This window comes from Motacilla alba, chromosome 9 (genome assembly GCF_015832195.1).
Source record: "Motacilla alba alba isolate MOTALB_02 chromosome 9, Motacilla_alba_V1.0_pri, whole genome shotgun sequence".
Classification (NCBI taxonomy): domain Eukaryota; kingdom Metazoa; phylum Chordata; class Aves; order Passeriformes; family Motacillidae; genus Motacilla; species Motacilla alba.
Genome location: NC_052024.1, coordinates 19,037,322 through 19,058,396, shown reverse-complemented (window position 1 = coordinate 19,058,396; position 21,075 = coordinate 19,037,322). Strand labels below are relative to the sequence as shown.

The 21,075-nt window shown below is 43.9% G+C and overlaps 1 protein-coding gene across 3 annotated transcripts in view; it reads left to right on the top strand.

The window, feature by feature from the left end:
• Positions 1-254: 254 nt before the first annotated feature.
• Positions 255-21,075, top strand: part of KCNMB2 (potassium calcium-activated channel subfamily M regulatory beta subunit 2) — a 138,824-nt gene continuing 118,003 nt past the window's right edge. Inside the window, exon 1 of one of the 3 annotated variants that reach the window (XM_038145703.1) lies at positions 255-535. In XM_038145703.1, coding sequence (XP_038001631.1) covers positions 498-535 — 38 coding nt within the window. In that variant the 5' untranslated portion in view covers positions 255-497. The remainder of the gene's footprint in view (positions 536-21,075) is intronic. The other 2 variants (XM_038145701.1, XM_038145698.1) reach the window with 2 other exon arrangements.

Below are 21,075 nucleotides of genomic sequence, written 5' to 3'. Positions count from 1 at the left end.
CTCTGCTTCTGTTGAAGACTTTTGAATTAAAAAAAAAAAAACAAACCCTGAAGTATGGACAAATGCACCTTGTCATAATTACTGCCTAGCAGTGTATTTTTAAAGCAGTCAGCTGAGCTTCTAGTTTATATTTCAATAATTTGCTTACTTGGTAAAAAAAAACAAAACCCAAAAAAAACCCCTGACAAATCCCACATTCATCACATAGTTTATCTGAGGTCTCCTCTACAGCAAAGCCTTGCTTCCAAGGGGGAAGAGAAGTTTGCAGCTAAATTGTTTTGTAACAGATGTATCGATGGAAAAAGTTACTAACTGGGAGTGTTCTCTCCTTCCGAGTCTCGCCGTTGCTATTAGTGCTGCTCTGTAGGGTGTAGCTTTCCTCTTGGGCTTCTGTGTTTGCTTTACGTGTTGCTTTCCTCTTCCTTTTGCTCAGGAGCCTTTTTACGACCTGGCAAAATAACCCTGAGCAGCAGCACGGAATCTGCAGGAGGACAAAAATGAGCCTTTGCCTTAAATATCCCCGAGACAAATGGAGGTGAGTAGAGACAGCTCTGGGCTGGGGAATTGTTCTTGGTTTGCTGTTCAGAAGTTATTACCAACTAGTACTTTGGATTTGGTTGGGGGTTTTCCCCCTGTTTGGCTGCAGTGTTGAGAATTTAACTAAAGTCAGGAATGGAAATATAGTGGAGTTGTAACTGTCTCCAGGCCTTGGGTAGGGATTACAGAGTTGGTTGGGACAGAAGTCCTTTGAGCAGGGTTTCCTGGGCCTTCATGGCAGACCCAAACACATTTTCCCTCCTCGTTTTCCCTGGTCCTGCAGAGTGGCTCTGTGTTTCTGGTTCCCTGTGCACACTACACCTGATGAGAGCATTTACCCTGCTCCCATCACCTCCCTGTACCTCATATATAATGCAGAGGTTGTATTTGCTCAGCTGTATTGAATCCTGCTATAAAAGCAGGGTGCAGAGGGCAGCTTCTGGATGCACAGTGAATCTCTGTAACTAATAAAATATAGCACCTGCCCTGCTGGAAGTGTCAGTGTGAAACCAGACTTGACAGGGTAAGTGATCCCAGTTCATAATCCTATAATGTTGGTACAATTTGGTGGTACTGGCATAAACATGGTACTGAGAGCTAAGCTGGACTTTGAGATAAATTTAAAATGGTGTCTTTAAAGGAAAATTACTCTGTATGGGATTTGGCCACATGCAGATCTTTTTACTCATAGGATGTCATACCTGGCAGTTGAGTGGATGAAAATGATTCTGTGTTGTACAAACAAGACTCCACATGAGTCAAAAATAGGCAATTAAAGACTTAATATTCTTGACACTCCTTCTTTCTGTTTTCTAAGTTATCTTTTAAGAATCTTGAAATTGACTGAGATGGAGGGTTTTTTTCTGTACTGTTCAATGAGTATTTCTAATATCAAACTTTCAGGTTACATTAGTTTTGCCTGCACACCTATGGTATGTTGGTCTCTTGCTGGTTTTTCATGGGGTTTGGAGCCAGGTTTCCTGACTCTACTTCCAAAAAAGAAAACATTGTTATTTCCTGTTTACTGATAATTCAATTTTATGTCTATTTAAAAGTTTTCTAGGAAAATATTGATAGCAAACAACTGTAGGTCAGAGACCACAGGGCTAGTCCGTATATGAAACAGAATGAACATATTCCTACAATATTTGGTGTAGTGTAGAACCAACAAGCAATTCTAATAATGTAGAATCAACAAATTTTTCGTTTCCTCTCCAGTTCACAGAGAGCAGACACTTCTCCCTCATGTTGTTAAGTACCAGAAAGCAGAGCTGTGTTTTGGTGCATGAAGGAAATGTAACTTCTGGGGGGACACTAACTCACCAAGGGTGTTAGAGAGGGACAACCTTGAACTGGGGATATAAAAATTATCTTTGTCTTGGTCATTACCTCTGGCCTCTCCCTCCTCTCCCATGTAGAGCCAAGGTTCCTTCACCCTGACTGAGTGTTCATGCAGTGCTCTGGCTTTATTCATCCCTTTCCAGAGCAAAGAGCTCACTGCAGCTGATGGGAGATTTCACATGTCTATACCAGAGCTGACAGTATGACTGTTCACTGGTTTCATGGAAACACTGAGTTTAGCTGCCTTTTTGTTGGCAAACCCAAGCTCAGGCAGCTGAGTCACTCCACACAAAGCAGCAGCTTTGAACATTTGCTTTTCCAAAATACAACCTTCCTTTTTCACCAAGGCTTCCAGGACACTTCTTGCGGCAGAACTTTGCTTTTCATATGCTACACTGGGACAAAAACACAGGCAGTCCCACACTTAGTAACAAGGGAAGAGAGAGAAAATCCTGTGAGAGGAACAAACCCAGAAGGGAGGCCTGGATCATGTTTAAAACCTTCAACAACAGAGAAAAGAATTTAAAAGAACCTGAGTAGTTATTTTCACAACCTGATTTTACATAAGGGGGTATTTCTACTGGCTTTTCAGTTTCTCTTTTTGTGCAGCTTGAAATGCTGCCCACAGCCTGTGTAAAATCTGAAGGGGCAGGTTTTGGGTACATGGAAATAACCTATTGCAGTGCCACATCAAGATACCCAGGGTGATGTAGGACCAGTCACCCCTTCTCTCCTGAGCTCTCAGCTGGAGCACACACCTTGGATTTCTGCTGTGAGCAGTTCATGCTCACAAGTCCTTCTGCTACTGAGTCGTTCTAGCTGGCTATTATATTAGTTTTTTTAGAGTATTTTAGTAATTATTCTACTCTGAAAAAAAAAGGTAGAATCATGCGAATTGTAGAATCCAGAGGCTAAGAAAAATAGCATCTGAGGAAGAGTACACAAAATATCCACCAGTAAAATGAGTATGTGTTGGAGAATCAGTGGAGAGTGAAGAGAAAGAAACACCAGACCAGCCAACTAGAAAAAAAAAAAAGGCCAGCATAAGACTTGATCGTCACAAGGAAGATCAAAACTAAAATGAAACTACTTTGAAACCTCTCAGCTGGAATAGATTTCAGAAGAGCCACCTAGTCTCAAAGAAAGCTGTCAGAATGGCAAATTGAAGTCAGCAGGCAAATTTTAACAGGAGATGTCTTAAAAACAGGAAAAACTATTCCTATAAGTAATACCTGACATGTCAGAAAGTAAAATACTTCTAAAACAGAAACACTGGGAATGGGCAAAAACTGAATTTGAAAATCTTCCATCCAGTGTTTTACTACCTGCTGCTGGAGATCTGACAGCCATTTAAATTATTTCTCAAGCTCATTTAAGAAAGAAAAAAAAAAAAAAAGCTTGCTTTCCCATCCCCTCAATTAGAGAAAAATCATCACATCGTTTTATGTTGAGAGTTAGTTGATGAATGTCGTGTCATATATCACTGCCTCTGCATCTGACAGGAATCAAAGCAGACACTTTGAAAGGCAAGTGTCTTTGAACTGCTAATTATGCTTAACAAAGAAAGTGTTTCACATGTTGCTTCTTAATGAAATTTCTGCTTTTACATAAAAAGTTTTTCTCCCATCTTATTTCTGGACAGCATGAAATAATGCTGGATCTAACAGTAATCTATTTATTTCCGATTATACTGGCATGTTTAAAAAAGTGGGGGAAATATTCTGTGTTTCTTGCATAACCAAAAGCTTCTGGAGATGTGTTGAGAAATAGTGGCAAAGGTAAGCCCCTGGTAGAAAGGTTTCTTTTTTGGATACATGGTATTAAAGGCATTTGTGAATGTTCTGAATGTGAGAATAGTATTTTAGCTCCATTCTTCTACCCCCAGGAATTTCTTCTTCCTCAACTTTCTCTTATTCTCAGAGCAGTGTAAAATACCCCAACAAAAGCTACACCCAGACAAATCTTCTCAGATAAAAGCAATTACCAAACAGGATGATAATTTGTAGGGGGAAAAGGATTACAAGGGTTGGGCCAGCAATTTGGCATTGTCTCTAATTCCACCTCATTTAAGTACTTTACATAAGGTTCAAAAAAAGAATAACAAATACAAAAACAAACAAACAAAAAACCAGCAAAACCCAAACAACAAATACCCAGATTGCAGTGCAACCCCCCGAGCCTCAAATCTTTTGACTTACATGCTTCTCTAATCTTAAAGCTTCTGAAGTGATGCCAAAAAGGGAAACTCCACGAGTCCAGTCTAGGAAGCAAGTGGTGTGTATGTGTCTGCTCTGCTTTGATCTGCCAGAGAAGAGATTGTTTTTCTGGTCAACATCAAGCCATGTCTCTCAAATTAGGAATCTTCTGTCTAGGAAAATACAGGAATACGAGGCTGTGAAGAAAGTCCCAGTAATGTAGAAAGCTGCTGGCAAGTCAGGAATTGATGGTAAAACCTGCAGTGCCTGATATGAATAAATGAGTTTTGTACTGTTACTCTCCATCACTGGAATCATGGATTTTCCTGCTGTTAGCCAGACCAGAATTATTCTTTCAAGTATAATATTCTCTGATTTATATTACATGATGTGAAGAAGGGAATGCAAGATTTGTGCTAGCTCCTCAAATTGTAAGAGACAATATAAGTTCAAGAGTGTTGATTCTCATTTTCCTTAAAACTACTTTTAGAAAGCTTTACATATACAGGTGGAATAAAAATGACAGTCAGAGCTGGTGACTGCTTTAGAATTGCTCCTTTCCATTGCCAGTTTGTCCCACACACTCCTGTGAGGTATGCAGTGTTGGAAAAATGCTTAAAACATACAAATAGTACAACTCAGTCAACTGCTTTTCCTCAGTAAATAAGAGCATTCAGAGACACTGTCACGCAGCAGAGCCTGGGATTAGCTCTCGATTCCCTCTTCTGCAAAATCTCCCTGCTGTTTCCTCACATCCATTCACAAACATTCTTCCTTTCCACCCACTCACAGTCCCTACAAGAGTGTTTAGGAGCTCAGCTAGTTTACTGGGATTAAGATGTGGACATTAGATATTGAAAGCAATTTTTAAAATCCATAATGTGCCGGTGGTATCCTTAAATGCTTCTGTTGCTCTGGCACTGCCTGGTATGAGCTCTGTGATGGTGCCAGTCTAACGGCCCTGGTGGGATGCTGGCTTGCAGGAAGCAGGTTTGGTGCCATTCCCAGTAGGTCCTGGGGAGAAGTCCCTGGATTTGAAGTGTGAAAGAGGCTCCACATGGAACATGCAGCAACCTTCTCCCAGTGACAGTGGCACTGAGCCTGGGGGGGTCCCTTTTGTAGGGCACATTGATGCATTCTATAAAAACATGCTCAAGGATGAAAAGCAAAAGGAAAAGAGGAGGATGAACCAGAGACTTAGTCCAATTTTACCTTAAGCCCTGGGAAGGCAAAGAAAGAGGAGAGTAACCTCAATGAGATCACTAATAGAGCACCACCTGAGAGCTGCTCAGTATGTGCCTAATCCCTTTTGTTCCAGTTAAGGTTTTAAAGGCAACTGCATAAGTGCTTCACACCAAAAACCCCATCGAGCCAAAATTCACCTATGCACATTACCAATAGCAACCTCACAAGCAAACATTAGCCTGTGTCTTCCATTTTCCAGTGCGTGTCCCCAAAGGATCAGCATGATTCCTGAAAGCATTAGGAAACCACACAGTGGATGTTGTACACCAGATCAACACCCTACAGAGAAGCTGCTGGCTGAACAGCTGTATTTTTCATGAAGCACATCTTTTAATTTATACCTAATGGAGAGGTGTGTGATTCGGGAATTTTGGAAATTATTTTGGAATACAGGTTAGGCAAAACAGAGAGAAGTGGTGCAGGTAAAGCTGAACCTGCCATGGGGCAGTAGATGGACCAAGTGACCCCTGAGGGGCCTCCCAGTCTGTCTTTTCTATGATTTCTCTACCTTAATGCTTCTGTCTCACTAACTAGACAGCTGGCCCTGTGTTAGTCAACAAACAAGACAAATGATGGAGGCTGGCTTAGATGAGGGCAGTTTGGACTGTTTTGCTTGCATTCATGAGCAACCATGAGCTCTGGAGGAGAGCTAACAAGCTCCATGCATGGCCAGTTGCTGTCTGTGTTTTCAGACAACTGAAGAGCTGAAATCTCTCCCCACAACAGAAAAGTTGAGCATGCAAACCTTATCCTTTTCACAGCTTCTGTAGAAAACACCCAGTTGCCTACCCTAGTCTGTGATACTGCTTGTGTGGCACGTATTCCTCATTACATTAGAATTCTTATCACAATATTGACTTTTAAGTGAAGGAGTAGACTTCATCTGTATGTTTGGAGGCAGAAGTTCTAAAAACTACTATAAAAAATGTCAATTACTGACCTTATCCTCCAGTTGAGCCCTGAGAACTTTGGTCTCTTTTGAGAGGCTGCCATCAGCGTGCTCAAACATGAGCCAGGTTAATGCAGTTAAGCCTGAATTCCTGGTGATGTCCTGGCCTTGCCTGCCTGCAGGATAATGAGCTCACCAGTTTCAGGTCTTGAGGCTTCTTGGAAATGATGCAGCACTGGTCTGTTACTGGTAGCACTGGGAAAAGGAGCAAAGGGAGAGGAAACATCATCCATTCCACTCTGACCCACACTGGATGGAATCTGTTGCTGCAGCAGGTCCTGCTGATAGTTCTCCTAAATCCTATTGCAATGCATTTACTGTGCTCAGGAGTTTTGTTAAGAGATTGAAAGCCCTGGATTTAGAGCTATCACAAAGCAAATAGTCTTGAAAATAAGTATATTTGAGCAAGAAGAGCCAAGTCCTCATCTGGCGAGGAAACTTTCATCTTCCCACATCAGTCCTTCTCCAATTTTCAGTCTCAAATGTACACAGGGGAAACATAAGATTTATCTGAGTCAGAATACTCCTGAGTTTTAGTTCTTTCACTGCTGAGAAATATGTACAGTTGTTCCCATTATTTCAGAAGGGTTGGTTTGTTGGTAGTTTTTTAACATCACCCCCCTGGTGTCTTTTTAATTTTGTTTTTTAAAGGCTCTTATTTTTAGAGCTTAGGACTCATAATGAATAAAAACCTGTGAATGCAGTTCAGTCCAGATCCACGTGTTGAGTCATGGGTTCCTCTTCAGTACGTGCAGGAGTCAAATCTTGTCCGTGTAAGGGGATTGGCAGTAGCTTTGGAAATATCTGTCCTCTTTCCCAGTTTGCAATCGTGAGCTGTACTTCCAGCTCACTTTTTATATAAAAGCAAATAAACATTTTATCTGCAGACATCAGATATTGTCTTAGTAACCATCCCTATACCTGTGTGCAGCTGCACAGGGTGGGAAAGGAGGCTCTGAAATTTGTTATATGGTCTGAGTGCCTCTTACACTGTTCATATTCATGCTACTGTTAGGAGATCCTTTTTTTTCCCTCTCTCTCATCTTTTACTCAACCCAAACAAAGCCAAACAAGTGCTTCCCACATCTCTCTTCATCCATCACGTACCTACTCTTTTATCACACCTGTGCAGCATTTTCAAAATCAATGCTTAACATTTTGTCAGTTATTATTAAACAGTTTTTCAGTGTTCTAAATCCCTTGATTTGGAGAATGCCCAAGCTAGTGAGGTGAACAGAACCAAACCATTTCAGGCACTGCTGGTTCAGTGAGACCCTCAGCTCTATCCCTGAGCTCCTCCTCACTTTGAAGAAGAGCTCACTTTGCCTCTTGGAGTGTATTTCTGACCTTTGCCTCCTTTTACCTATTTGAAATATATGTTCTTGCCATGCAACTGCTCAGGCAGTACTGCCTCACAGAACCAGCCAGGGACTTCTTTGTGCTGTCCTGGGGGTAAATGTCACTCTCACAGCCTTATCAGCACACCAGACAGACACACCTGCATTTCCCCCCCATATTAATAAGGTGAACATAATTACACATTTTGCTAAGCCATAAGTACAACAGCAATCTTGGGCAGTGCAACCCAGGCTTGACATTGATCCTAATCTAAAGCTCTGCTCAGGCAGGACAAGCTGTCAGGTTTAGATGGCTGCTCATGTTTCCAGGTTTTGGTAAGGAAAAGGTGTTGAAAACACACTTGAAATGATTTATAATCGAGTTTTGTGGTTCCAGATAGGTCAGATAAACATGGGAGTGAATTTGTTGAGGAAAACAAGCTGCCATTCTGAACAGCTGGAGGTTTAGCCATCCCCAGAGCAAAGTCCATCAAACCCGGAGATGTGGCAAACTGCCAGGCTGCTGCATGTGTGTCACTTTGATGGTCACACAGGAATGCCCTCTGGGCAGGAGGGGATTAATGATAACTCTCTGAAGCCCCAAGTGCCTCATTTTTGATCTTCCTGTGGCAGTATATTTCTTCCATTTTCACTTTGTTCTCAAAGCTTCCCTCTTCATTTAAACCCTCTAAGGAAACTCCTTGCAAGATAGATGTACATTACCCTTTCAGGAGAAACAGAATCTCTGTCAGAAAAATAAATACTGAAATCTGTTTAGTAATACCCCTCATGTAGACATCTCTCTCTCATCTTCTTTAAATACTAGTTTAGAAACCAGCTTTCATTGATAGAAATTTAATTGCCATAATCCAGATAGCATGGAATATTTCTGTAGTGATGCTCTAATGCTAATTTGCAAGAATGGGAGAACATTTGCGATCCTAACGAATTCCTTTTGTCCTTGGATGAAAGAGACAGCAAAGACAGTGCCCCTGGCTAAGTGGAGACATGAGATAGATATCCACAATGCTCTGTATGTCAAGTCTAGTGTTGGAGATGTTAATAATTTTCAGTTTCACTCCTACAGAATTAAAACAAAAGCTTTATACTCATTTCCAAGAAGAAACCTGCTTGGAAATAGCCTGACTTTGTACTTTGAAAGGTGTCAAAGATTACGTCTTCATATTGACCCTGGAGATGTGGATCCAAATAATGATGTCTGGATATTTATATGAATGCTTCTTCTTAGAGCTGCCCATCACAGCTAATTTTGCCAAATACACATGAAGTTTATAAAACCAGAAACATCTCTTACTTAATCTGAATCTGTCCATGAAAGTGGATGGAATGAGCCCTAAATCCTTGTCCAGCTGTCTAATGTAAGACTTAAGAGCCACCATGTGAAGTACAAGATTTGGTGGACACTGTTTGTAACTACAACTAAACTCAGTGTGCAAACCCCTGTGCTGATGATAATGATAACACCAACCAGCCTGGGCAGTATTTCTACATCACCCTCCTCCTTTCCTAAAGCTGTGGTTTAGGGCTAAAACTGTGGGTGTAAAAAGATTTAGTTTCATTCCTCAGGCTTGATACAGGTACAGGGCACAGTCACCATGATTCACACTCCTTACTTGTGATTTATCCCTCTTCAATCCAGCCCTAACTGGTGTCTGTGCATCTGACAAAGACTGTCCCATCTCACACAGTTTGCAAGCACATTCCAGACCCACCAGGAAGACACTGCCTTACCCTCAAGCTAGAGGTGCTTGGGCAGAGCTGTATCAATCCTCCTTAGCTGCCAGAAGGAAGGTAAAATTAGGAAAAAGGCTCCTACAGCAATACAGAGCAATACAGAGCTCAAGAATTGAGTTTGTCTGCAGACCATGGTGAGAAAAGAGTGCCATTCAGCCAGCCTGCTCAGTGGGGACTGGGTGCAGGACCAGGGCCAGGAGACAGGACAGCTACATCACTCTGCTCTGCCCAGGCTTGATGTGCACCTTGGCTTGTCAGGACCAAACAAGTTCTCCTCTGCCTGTGAACCCCAGAGCCCAGCAAGCAGATCTAGGCCAAAGTGAGAAAGCAGCACCTGCCAACATATTTACAAGGATAGTTTTGAGTTCTGCATAAATATTATTTGTGGGGAGCAAAAAGAGATTAGCATCTAACCACTGGCTCTCAGTAGAGTCACCTTCAGAGCAGTCAGGCACAGCTCTACTTAATCTGCCTGCATTTCCAGAGCACTGATCACTATGTATCTTTGCATCATGGCCATCCATCACACCACCAGATTCTCATCTAAATACTGCCAGCAGCACTGTGAGCAGTAACGTTCCCTCCTTCTCCCTCTGCATCTTATTATTGAAGTTGCTGCTGGCAAAGGAAAGGAAAGTGGCTGTGTCCACAGTGACATTAGCAGAACTGTCAGCTTAATCAATGCTGATCCTTTCCCCCTCATCCCTGCTCCTCTGCCTGTTCTCCTTTTTGAGGCAGCAGAAAATCCATATAAATTCACCACTGTGCACAGCCATCCAGAAATCCTGATGGTGTTCCATGAAACCTTTGGTACCCTGACTGTCTCCAACTCCACATGCCATGTACCCCTCGGCCACCAAGCCCCCTAAGCAGAGCCATTGGCAGGGCTCCTGGGGGCCAGGCTTCTCCTGGACAGCAGGAGCATCCCTGGGAGCAGCCAGAGCAAGGAACCCATCTGCTCTCTGCAGGTTCCTCATCACAGAGGAAACAGGATTCCAGCAGCACTACAGACAGAGCAAGGCACAAGAGATGCTGGGTACTTTGACAGAGACCATACTGCAACCAAATAAACTTGTAGCAAAGTTTCCCAAACCCTTGGGAGCTGGAATGTTTGTAAATAGTCCCTAAGCAATTCCATTCAAACAAAACATGGTTTTCCAGTTTGGAAAGGAGCAGATAAACCTCCACTAGTGGTGCAAGCTCACTCATCCCACTGGGCCATTATGTGTGGTGTGTAAAGGGTGGGTAATTTTTGTATTATAAAAATATAAAGTATTGCTGCAGACAATACTTCATAATATGAACTGCAGAGGATTCACCAGAGGGGACCCTCCTGGGCTCCAGACACCCCATTAACTCAGGCAGAACTAGCAGACATGAGTGAGTAGAGAGCAGCTGTATTTGGTCGTACAGTTGTAAAGCATGAGGTGCACAGGCAGCTTGTTTGGTATTTTTGTTTGTGTAAGGTTAAATTTTTTTTAGAGACAGTTTTCAGAAATGGGGATTTATTTTTTTCCTCCTCAGTTCACCAGGCTGACACACATTCATGGTGTGCCTTGTTTGATAGGTGTCAGTCAGCTGGAACTGGATTTCATGTAACAAACCACTAACAATGTACTTGGGAGAGGGAGCATCAGAGCAAAGAGAGACATTCTTGGGACAACTAGCATTTCAAAAGTTTCAGCATCAATAATCCTCCCTCTCTGTCTTAGGTCTTGCACATTTAGGGTGTGGGTGTTTGCACACCCTTGTCTCTCCCTACCACTTGTCAGCTCATTGCAGTTCTCAGCCTACTGTCAGTGTCACTCTCCCCTGTTGTCACCTGACATTCCCTACAGTCTGGAAAGGGAGTTCAGTGATCTGCCCCATTGTCACGCAGCCACAGGGCCTGCAGAGCAAGAACAGGCCAGGAGCTTTGCCCCCTGGTCTCTCCTCCATCCAGCCCACCTGAACCACAGCCAAGGCACAGCTTGTGCCAAGCACAGGAGGGATCACACTCAGGAGCTCAGCAAACTCAAATACTGTCTTTCCTGCAATTTTTCCCATCACAGAGTAGATGTGGCCTGACACTATAGATGTGTTCCTTATACTGTTAATAGTTATTCACTATAAACTTTCCTCCACTGTGTGTCCATTGCTCCTCTGGCATTATCTTCTTTGCAAAGCAGTCAAGGAAAAATTTAGTGTTACTGCACCAGGTTTCCCTAAGAATTTGAGAGTCAGAGAAGGAAAGGTTTGTTTGTTCCTTCCCATGACAGAATAACCCCCTCCAAGCAGCACTGCAGTATTAGCAGGTAACTGCATTTCAGGAGCAGTAATTCCACCTGGTCAATATTCCCACCAGCCCAGCTGTGGAGAGCTGGTTGCTTCTCATCTCTAGATTGCACACTGATATCAACCTAATCAACTCCTGTCTCAATTTTCAAATCTCATTGAAAACCATACCTTGTCTTCCTCAGCAGTACTGCCTCATTTTCCTCTTCCACTGAGCTGTTATTTAATTCACTGGCAGTAGCTGGCACTGACTGGAACACGGTTCACAGGGTTGACCTGGGGCCACAGCCCAGGGCTGAACAGTCCTACAAGCTCGGACAAAGCACTGCGCCCCCGTTTCCTCATCTTTGACATAGGAGTAATGTTTCTGCTGCCAAGGGAGGCTGGAATAATTATGCTTCAGGAATATTCAGTGCTAAACACTTCTAGCAGTCAATTTATCATGTTTATAGAGTAATGGCTTCCAGGAATAAGAGATTACAGAATAGCCCTGTAGTTACAGAGCTGGACTGGAGTACAGGGGAGCTGCCTCCTGGCTCTTAGGAAACAGGACAGAACCTAGGCAAGGCTTGGGCTTGAACCTTTAGGATAGAAAATACAACCTTTTCCTCTGTGGAGGCTGAGTAATTCCTATTTGTGAGTTTGGAAACAGAACAGTTACTTTCAGTTTTTAAGTGAGTTGTCACTTGTACAGTTCCAGTATGGATTCAGTTTATAAATGAAGGACAAGAAGGAATAATTGCAGTTAGGAGAGGATTTGTAGCACTTGGTCAATATCTGTTCCATGTACTTAATGAAACCTTGCACACCAGAATTAATTCAATGAGGAAAATGTCTCTCACAGCCAATGTTGACTTCAGTAGTCATTCATGACATTTAACAAGACAGCTATTACTTGTGTCCCTTTGACTGAAAATAAGGAGCGCACAATCAGACCCAATACCTACTGAGAAACCAGACAGTAAGGCTGCTTACAGTCTGCAACACCAAGGCACAGGCTTTGAGGGTTTCCCTGTTAGTGTGGTTTCCAGACAAACCTCTCTGCCACCTTCCAAGAGTTAAAGACATGCCACACTGATCTCCCACAGAAGTTTTGAAGGAGAAGCCCAGCAGATCTGATTAATGCCAAGAAGTGTGAGCACACAGAGCCCATCCTGCTGCCTGCCACCGCCCAGCCCACCTGCTGCCCACCAGCTGCTCCAGCTGCCAGGGAAACTCCACTGCAAATGCTCTTGCTCAGCTTCTTTCTGTGTTTCCTGAGGAAACCCTCACTTCATCTGCTGCTCTTTAAGCAATTAATGGACTCCATGAAGCCCCTGGTGAGCAGTGGCTCTGCAGGGCCCCTCATCTGCAGCAGCTCACCCCCCGTGGCACACGTGTGCTCTGGCCTTGTGGCCAGTGCCTGGCCAACAGGGGCAAGCCAAACATTGTGGAGCTGCACTGACACACGCTCACAGGACTTTTCCAGGATAACTCGGTCCTGAAGGTCTCAGAGCTGCCTTGGAGCAGCGGCAGTGTATGGGAAAACAGAGCAGGCAGAGGAGCTGGGGCTGTAGCAAAGGCTCTGGGGGAGATCAGCAGAGAAAGGGTTACAGGCAGGCCAGGGGCGCAGGGATTGCCAGCAGGGAGCTTCTGGTTCAAGGAGAGAAGGAGTCACTGAGTAAAATTTGGCTCCCCTTTCCACTTCCCTTCCTGCTGGGGAAATGAGTGATCAGAAGGATCCCCCATAATTAATTTCTGGTGGTCTCTTTGGTCTCACAGATCTGGCAGGTCTGACATAGAAGGTAGGAATGGTCCTGAGATCAAGGAAGGTTGGGTCCATTCTGCTTTGACCCCAGATCCTCTGGGACACTCTTTGCCACAGCCCTGCAGCTTTGTGGGTGCTCCCTGGGGCCCGGCAGCGCCTCTCTTCAGCCCCCTGTGCCCTCCGTGCAGAGCCCCCTGGGCAGGGCTGTCCCTGGAATCCACCTCTAGGTGCTGCTGTACTACCAGCTATGGATTTTCCCGGCAGGAAAAAAGTGAAAGGGATGGCAGCAACTTCTTCATGATGCAGGAGGAAACTGCAGCAGTTCTGGAGCACCAAAATGTGCCTTTTTTAAAGCGTGGTGTTAATTCGCACATAAACCAGCACACCGGGCACAGCTCTCCCTCCACATCTCCTGCAGGGACAAGCCTGAACATCACCTTCTGCTTCATGTTTTGACTGAAGGACAGCTGTAGTTTAGCTTTTCACACAAAGGAAAAAGAAGAGGTTAAACTGAACTAGTGGCATTGTCAGGATAGGAGTTAACCCTGCTTGGTCAAGGGTGAGAGCAAAAGTGATTTGTCACAGACAGCAGTAATTGCACCTTGGGCTGATTCTGGAGAGTCAGGTTTAAGGCTTCAGGCATTAGTAAATTAGCATTTTGCCTAATTAGATATTGATCACTATCACAAAGCATGTCATGACCACCGTAAGCTTACCACAGTGTGATGTAAAATTAGAACATGTACCAGAAAACACATTAATCCCTTCTCCTCCAGGAACTTTACTCAGACATTTAGCCAACCTGCAAGTCCTACCCTGCTGTTTCCTAAATGAGTGACAAACATTCCCTTGTTTCCCAAGGGCAGCTTCAGTTTTCCTCTTTAATGCCATACAATGATTTTCACCTTGCATTAAGGTAAGGTGCTGCTGCTCCTTTCCTGATGCCCCAAGGTACACAAATTTAAGGTGTTCCATACCCAGCTGATCCCATGCCAGCTGTGACAATTGAGGAGAAGGATTTTGTCTCCTCACCACCCATATCTTCTGTAATAACTGTTTTTCTGTGTGAGTCCCATGCTGTGCAGGATTTAGCATGAGTTCTTTGTGGCCAGATGAGCCCTCAACACCATCACACAAACATGGTGTCAGCATTGTAACAGTGGGTGACAGACCTCCCTGTCCCTGGGTAATGAGAACTATCAACATTCACACTGCATCCCTGACAGCACATGTAGACTTACATAAGTGGTTTATTCCTATTTGTACTGCAGAGAAAGAAGCAAGAAGACTGCGCCTCTTGTAAGTTTACCCTGGTTCAGCTGGTCTGCAGGACCTTTCTGAAAGCACCCACAGGACACTGTATTTCCTCTGAAACATTAATCTCAGCTTAGGGCAGGGATGGTGTGTGATCAGGCACAAACCTTGGAGAAGAGCTCTTTCATTTTTCCTTCTGGGAACTCTCCTTTCAACGAGTGCTTTTAATGCCTATATGTGATCTCTGGTGGTCTTTGCATGCTGAAATGTGAGAGTTGTGTGATGCTGCTCATAGGATGGGAAGGTCTCAGGCACGCCATGAGAATTAGTTGGGTGGCAGAGAGCTGTGATGGGAGCAACCAGAAGGTGCTCTTCTGGAGCATAGTCCAACACAGGTGATCCTGAGACACAGCAGGCAAAACCTCAGGGGAGGAGAAGCCTTGTTAACCTTAGGATGTTTAGCTCTTGGCACTTCAGCATATAGAAAATAGTGCCTGGCAGCAGCTACAGATCCAGCTGCAGCAGTGTCCAGGCAATCCAGCAGGAACTGGCCAGATACACACAACATGGAGATGAACCTACTAAAGAATGGCCCCTACCCATTGCTCTGCCATGTCAAACCATGGCCTAAATGAGAAATGGTGCTTGAGAAACAGCAGGGAGCAAGAGGTACCTTACAGCCTATACCACAGGCTGTGCCACCTCCCTGACAAAGCTCTGGACAGCTTCCCTGCACCTGCTGGAGAGCTGAGGTCTCTATTTATCCTTTCCCTGTAAGGAACGATAAGGTTTGCTCTGAGTCACTCACGGGTTTGTGATGGAAGCTGAGCACTGGGTAGGGGTCCCTGAGCTCTCTCTTGGTGCCTCTCTTGATGTCTGGCAGCTGGCACTGCTGCTCCCAGCCACTGCTGGCTCCCGTGACTGCCACGGCCGACTGAGCCTTCAGTGCAGAGCAGCTCCCCCACAGAAGTGCATTTTGCAGCACTTTCCCTGCAGCCCAATCCATGCTGTTACCCTGCCTGTGCCAGCCCCCTCATTCCTGTGCAGTTTCACACAGCCTGCAGGCAAAACTGTCAAAGCAAAGTGCAGCTTCCTGGTGCTAAGCAGGGAAAAGGCACCTGGGGAATCCAGACCTGATGCCAAAGGTCTTAATGCCCACAGAGACATTAATGCCCCCCACAATTTTCTGCCGTCCCAAGATGGGCATTGCTGCCCTGACTGACCCAGCTGCCATCTCTGCCCAGGCATGAAGCCACTCCTGATGAATAGATAGACAGGCTTTCCAAATATTATGTTGTATAGAATCAATCTTGACTTCTCACCTATCAGCCAAATCCTCACACCTCCCCCTGTGTGAACAGACATACCCCAGCTTCTTTGCATTCGGAACTGGAATGCTATTTCTAATTTTTACAGTATTTGTTGGTACTGCTGCAGGTGTTTGGGGGTTGAGTGAAGAGGAGAGAAGGCAGTTTATGCTTTTCAATACTGGTGTAGGATGTGTCTGTGGGCATGTTCTGCATCTACGGCAGTGTTACTGATATCTGGGAGGTCTTTTTTCTGGAAAAGAATGGGTGCCAAACCCTGTCTTAAGCACTACAGGCATCATCTCTTGCCCTGTCTTGCAGTACCTCCTGTAATTAGCTTTTACATTAGAACTCAAGAGTCCATTTTCTGTGTCAGACAATGCCTCAGCAAATTTTGGCTAAAGATTGAGGACTGGTATCTGTGGGAATTGAGCCAGAATTTATAGCAGAAACACAGGTCCTATTTTTCACTGAATTATATCTTAGCAAATGTCAGCGGGTGTGATAATTACTTGCTGGATGAAATATACTTTTTTAATCATGTCATTTGTTCCAAAACACTGTTTCTGGTATTTTCTCCAAGTGTTGTTTATTAATGACACCTTGCAAGCTGAGAAACTGGGGCTTTTCCCTTCCAGCCTTTAAGAGGATTGAAGGGCTGTGTTTGGGGTTACTAACTGAGACTCTCTGCAAGCTTCCCTAAAATACAGATACAATTATCTGCTTTTATTGCAGCAGATGCTCTCACAAGACCTCCTGTGACTCTGTGTTACTTGTGGCCAATGACTGCCATGAGCTACACGGTGCAATCAGAGGAAGGGCTGTTGAACAAGCCCAGGCTGTTGAGCAAACCCAGGCTGTGCTCCTCGAGTGCTGGTGGCATCCCACCACCTCACACTGATGACCTGGTGGGAATCCAGCAAGGCAGAACCTGCTCATAGCCAAGTGCAGCTTCCCCATAGCTGGAAAACATTTTCAGTGAGAAGAACAATCACTGCTAAAAATGGATTCAGGTCAGCTTTTTCACTGCTTTCTCTCAGGCAGGACATTCAGTGATTTGTCCTAGGCTGGGAGCACATTTTCTCTGCCCAGGGTGGACAGGCAGTTTCCTTTAGCAGGAGTCCCCTCACGTCACACATGTCACAGCTGTCTTTCTGGCACCTCTATGTTCTGCATTCTCGTATTGGCTTTACTTTATTGAGTTGATCCATAAAATCCTTCTCAGCATAAAAATCTAACAGTTGCCACCATGACAGGGTGACATCTGTGTCCATCTCAGTCAGAGGCAGCTGAAACCTGCTTTAATTTCTTCCTACTCCACTTTCTCCTCTTTTCCCCTGTCTACCACTGAGTGTAGGCTCACACAACACAGAGGTTCAGTTCAGAAGAATTAAGGGAAAAATATCAAATACATCAGTCATTTTTACTGTAGGTGAGACATATATGCATATGACAAATCCCTCATTTTCTGAGAACAGAGACTATATTCAACATGGGGGGAACCTTCCCTGTGGACATGTAAAAAGCTGGGGTATCCACCAAAGATATTTCAGGCTCTCAGAGGCTGTTAGGGCCTGGCATTAACTGTGCTTGTTGGCCCAGTCTGTGAACACTGATGTAAAACAGATGCTGTGCCACCTCTCAGTCACAGATATTTTCTGTCAAATGCCTGAGATCCAAACATATGTAATATGGGGTCTGGTTATGCTTCAGCATGTTTTCTAACGAATTATTTCTTAGAAATAAATCACTAAACAAAGGGGAATTATAATGAAACAAGACAACAGTGATGATGCCATTGTATGTGTCTGGAGTAATGGTGGGGCTAGATCAGATAATGAAGGTGTAAAATGGATAAACATTGGCATCTCTAATACCCATAATAAATTCTAGGACATTGGAAAACTGCATGATATCAACAAATAAACAATTCATAACACTAACAGTAACAACCTCATAGAAAAAAATTATATCTAGAATGCTAGTCATTGAAGGAAAGTGTTCCAAAATGCAGAAACCTCTACAGGACCACATAAAATTGGATATTTGCATCATGAAAAATAATCGGAGCAATTCTCTTGCTATTCCTCAGCTTCTTGGCTTACCCTAGTATCTCACAAAGCACCTTCTGCTCTTTTGGTTTCATCCTCACACGTGCAATGGGGGTGACAACTGCTAAAGATAAGAGTGACATTAATTCCCACGGCTTTGGCATTAGCAAATTCTCTGCAGATCCCTCTGCCTGACAGGCAAGAAACTTTGGTATAACAAAATGTGCTATGCCACTTAAAAGTCCATGTTTTTATAAAATGATGGGGGGAAAGAAAAAGATCTTCTGTGGGAGCATCACAGGGGAGGATGTGGAGCACAGGGAATGGGGATGGCATTGCTGCTGCTTTGCCCACTTGGTCCTGTCTCACCCCACAAGTGATGGAAGCAGCAGAGGTGACAGGACAGCAAACTGCAGCATGGGGGCCCTGGGCTGGCAGCCTTGCAGGGCTCTGGGAGCTGCAGCCACCTCTGATCACACTTCCAGCCCCCTGGCTCAGAGAGGAAGGGGATGGATATATCTTCCTTAACCATCCAATCCTCACCTCAGTGTTTGCTGTTTGGCCAAAATTAAACCAACAAATCTGCTGAGGTCCAACAGCCCCAAATTTAGCAATATATTGTAGTAAGCTGTGCCAGCTCTGCAGAGTCCCTCTGGATGTCACCGGGGATAAAGAGCAAAGGAGTGAAACCAGATATCAGTCAGCATTAGCAGACTAATAACAATGGCACACAGAAGGCAGGGCTGGGGCTTATCCCTCTCCTTCAGAGCTTCCTCATCATTTTGCAGCAAGGGAACCGAGGCACAGCAGTGCTGTTGGTAAAAGAGATTCCTCTGACCATAAGATCATCCTCCAGGAACAGCTGCCCCTGCAAGAGGGCAATCCAGCTTAATGCCCTGAAACCAGCCCCAGCCCCAGGCAGGTTTCAGAGCACACCCTGCTGCCATGTTGGGCTTAGCTTAACAGCAGATGTGGTGCGTTTGCAAATGATAGCCATTCTTGTCATATCCTGAAATTAATTTCTCAGACAAAAATCTGCTTTATTGGGAATGAAAATGAGCAGCAGACCCATCAACACAAGCGCAAGTGTGTGGCCAGCAGGACAGCAACAACATTTGTGATTAAGCAGCCTTTCCCACTGTTCCCTGCCTCCACATATGATAATTTAGTTGTGGTGCCATTTTTCCAAGACAACTAAGTGCACATATTTTTCTCTTTTTAGTTGACTGCTGCAGAGTGGCTACACTTGAGAAAATTAGTTTTTACCATTTTAATAATCTAATTTTCATAAACCTTTTAACGCAAAAACAAAAACTACTTAACGCACAGCAAGATAATTAATATTGAAAATAGACTCTGCAGGGGAACTGTAGTACCTGCTGCCTTGCATCAGGCTCCCAAAATAATGAATTAGCCAGGAACTTTAAGTAAGTTTGTAGGAACAACATAAACAGAACCAACACAAACACCACTTCCACTTGATTTAGACAGATCACATCAAGAGGCTGCTTAATATGTTGATAACCTGACTTTGAGAATAACTTCAGCATTGTCCCTGCTGGAAATGTAGTGACTCTTAAAAAACAAAATCATTCATATTCAGAATTCCCACTCTGGAGATGACAGCAAAAAAAGCAATTACTTTCATGGCCTGAAGAAGAGAATTTGCCTTTTCCCTTACCCCACCAAGCCATGATGGAGTGAGGGAAGGGCTTGCAGCAGGAACACAGAGTGGGGCAGACTCTTAGCTCTGCTCCCCACCCCCAGGACAACAATGTCCAGTTTGGACCAGGGGCCCAGGATGAGGCTCTCTGCTGCCCTAAGGGAGTGGTAAAGGTGGATATTTCCTTTCCTGGTGAACAGTAAGTTTGTTTGGGTTTGGGGTCTTTCTGTTTTGTTTTATTTTCATAGAGTGTGGGGAGAGATAGCAATTAATCCTTTCTGCTGAACACATCTACCCGTAAGCAGTGTCAGATAATTCATTAATGCTGAGAACCAGGCACTGCCAACAGACACTGAAAGGGCCCTTAAATGCCAAAAAATAATGTGTGCATTTATAGAGCACTTAACTCCTTCAAAATACTATACAAATATTAACTAGTTATTTAAGGAAATAAATATTTAAGGAACTAATTACTGACAGCAAGAGGTTTACTGCTTTTTCTGAGCATCAGGTGTATGCCAGGGATACTTTGAATGACCCTGATGAATTTTCTGGGACTGCAGCTTGCTCTAGAGGGGGTTAATAGATGATGCTTTGGGGAGGGAGCACAGCTTTAGGTGGTCTGGCCCATGGGAGGATGCTCAGCTTAGGAGGACCCAGTGGCAGTGGTCCCTGTCCTGACCCAGGCCCTGCACCCATAATTCACCAGGGACCATTTCCAGAAACGACCCCTCCAATGCCTCTGGCAGGCAGGATGCACAATCTGCATGATTAATAAATGTGCAAGAAAAGTTCTTCATCTGCCACACTTACAGTCACTTCACGAGGGACTGCTCAAAGATGTGAGGTTAAAACCCTGTGCTGGAAAGGAAACAGTGGGAGGGGAATCAAACAAGAATACAGATTCCTTTAAAGCTCATCAGGGAATGATAAGGACAGGAAAAAAAATCAGAGTGAATTAATGCTGTCAAATGGTTTAAAAGGAATATGAAAGATTATTATATGAGTATTGGAGGAAGACAAGCACAAATCCTAGACAGATGATATGTCCATTAATTAGTAAACTGAAAATAATGATGACTAGAACCTATCTTTAATGAGACAATTAAAAGAAATGTGAACAATTCAGACATGAGGAAAAGCCAATAAAACACCTTTTCTTAGTAGCATATGAGAAAGTACTTCAAGGAAAATGAGCTGATACCTAAATCAGCTGAAACAGGTCAGCCTATGTTACTGGGGGAAGTGGTGAAAATGCCATGCTGCATGTGATTATTCCTCCTAATTAGCCACCAGAAGACTAAGAATTAGACTAATGAAAAGGCTATATAGACACTTAAAATGAGAAATAAATTATCCCAAACACTATTTTCTGAATATCTACCTAATATCCTTTCTAAACTAATCATCAATGCTCTGG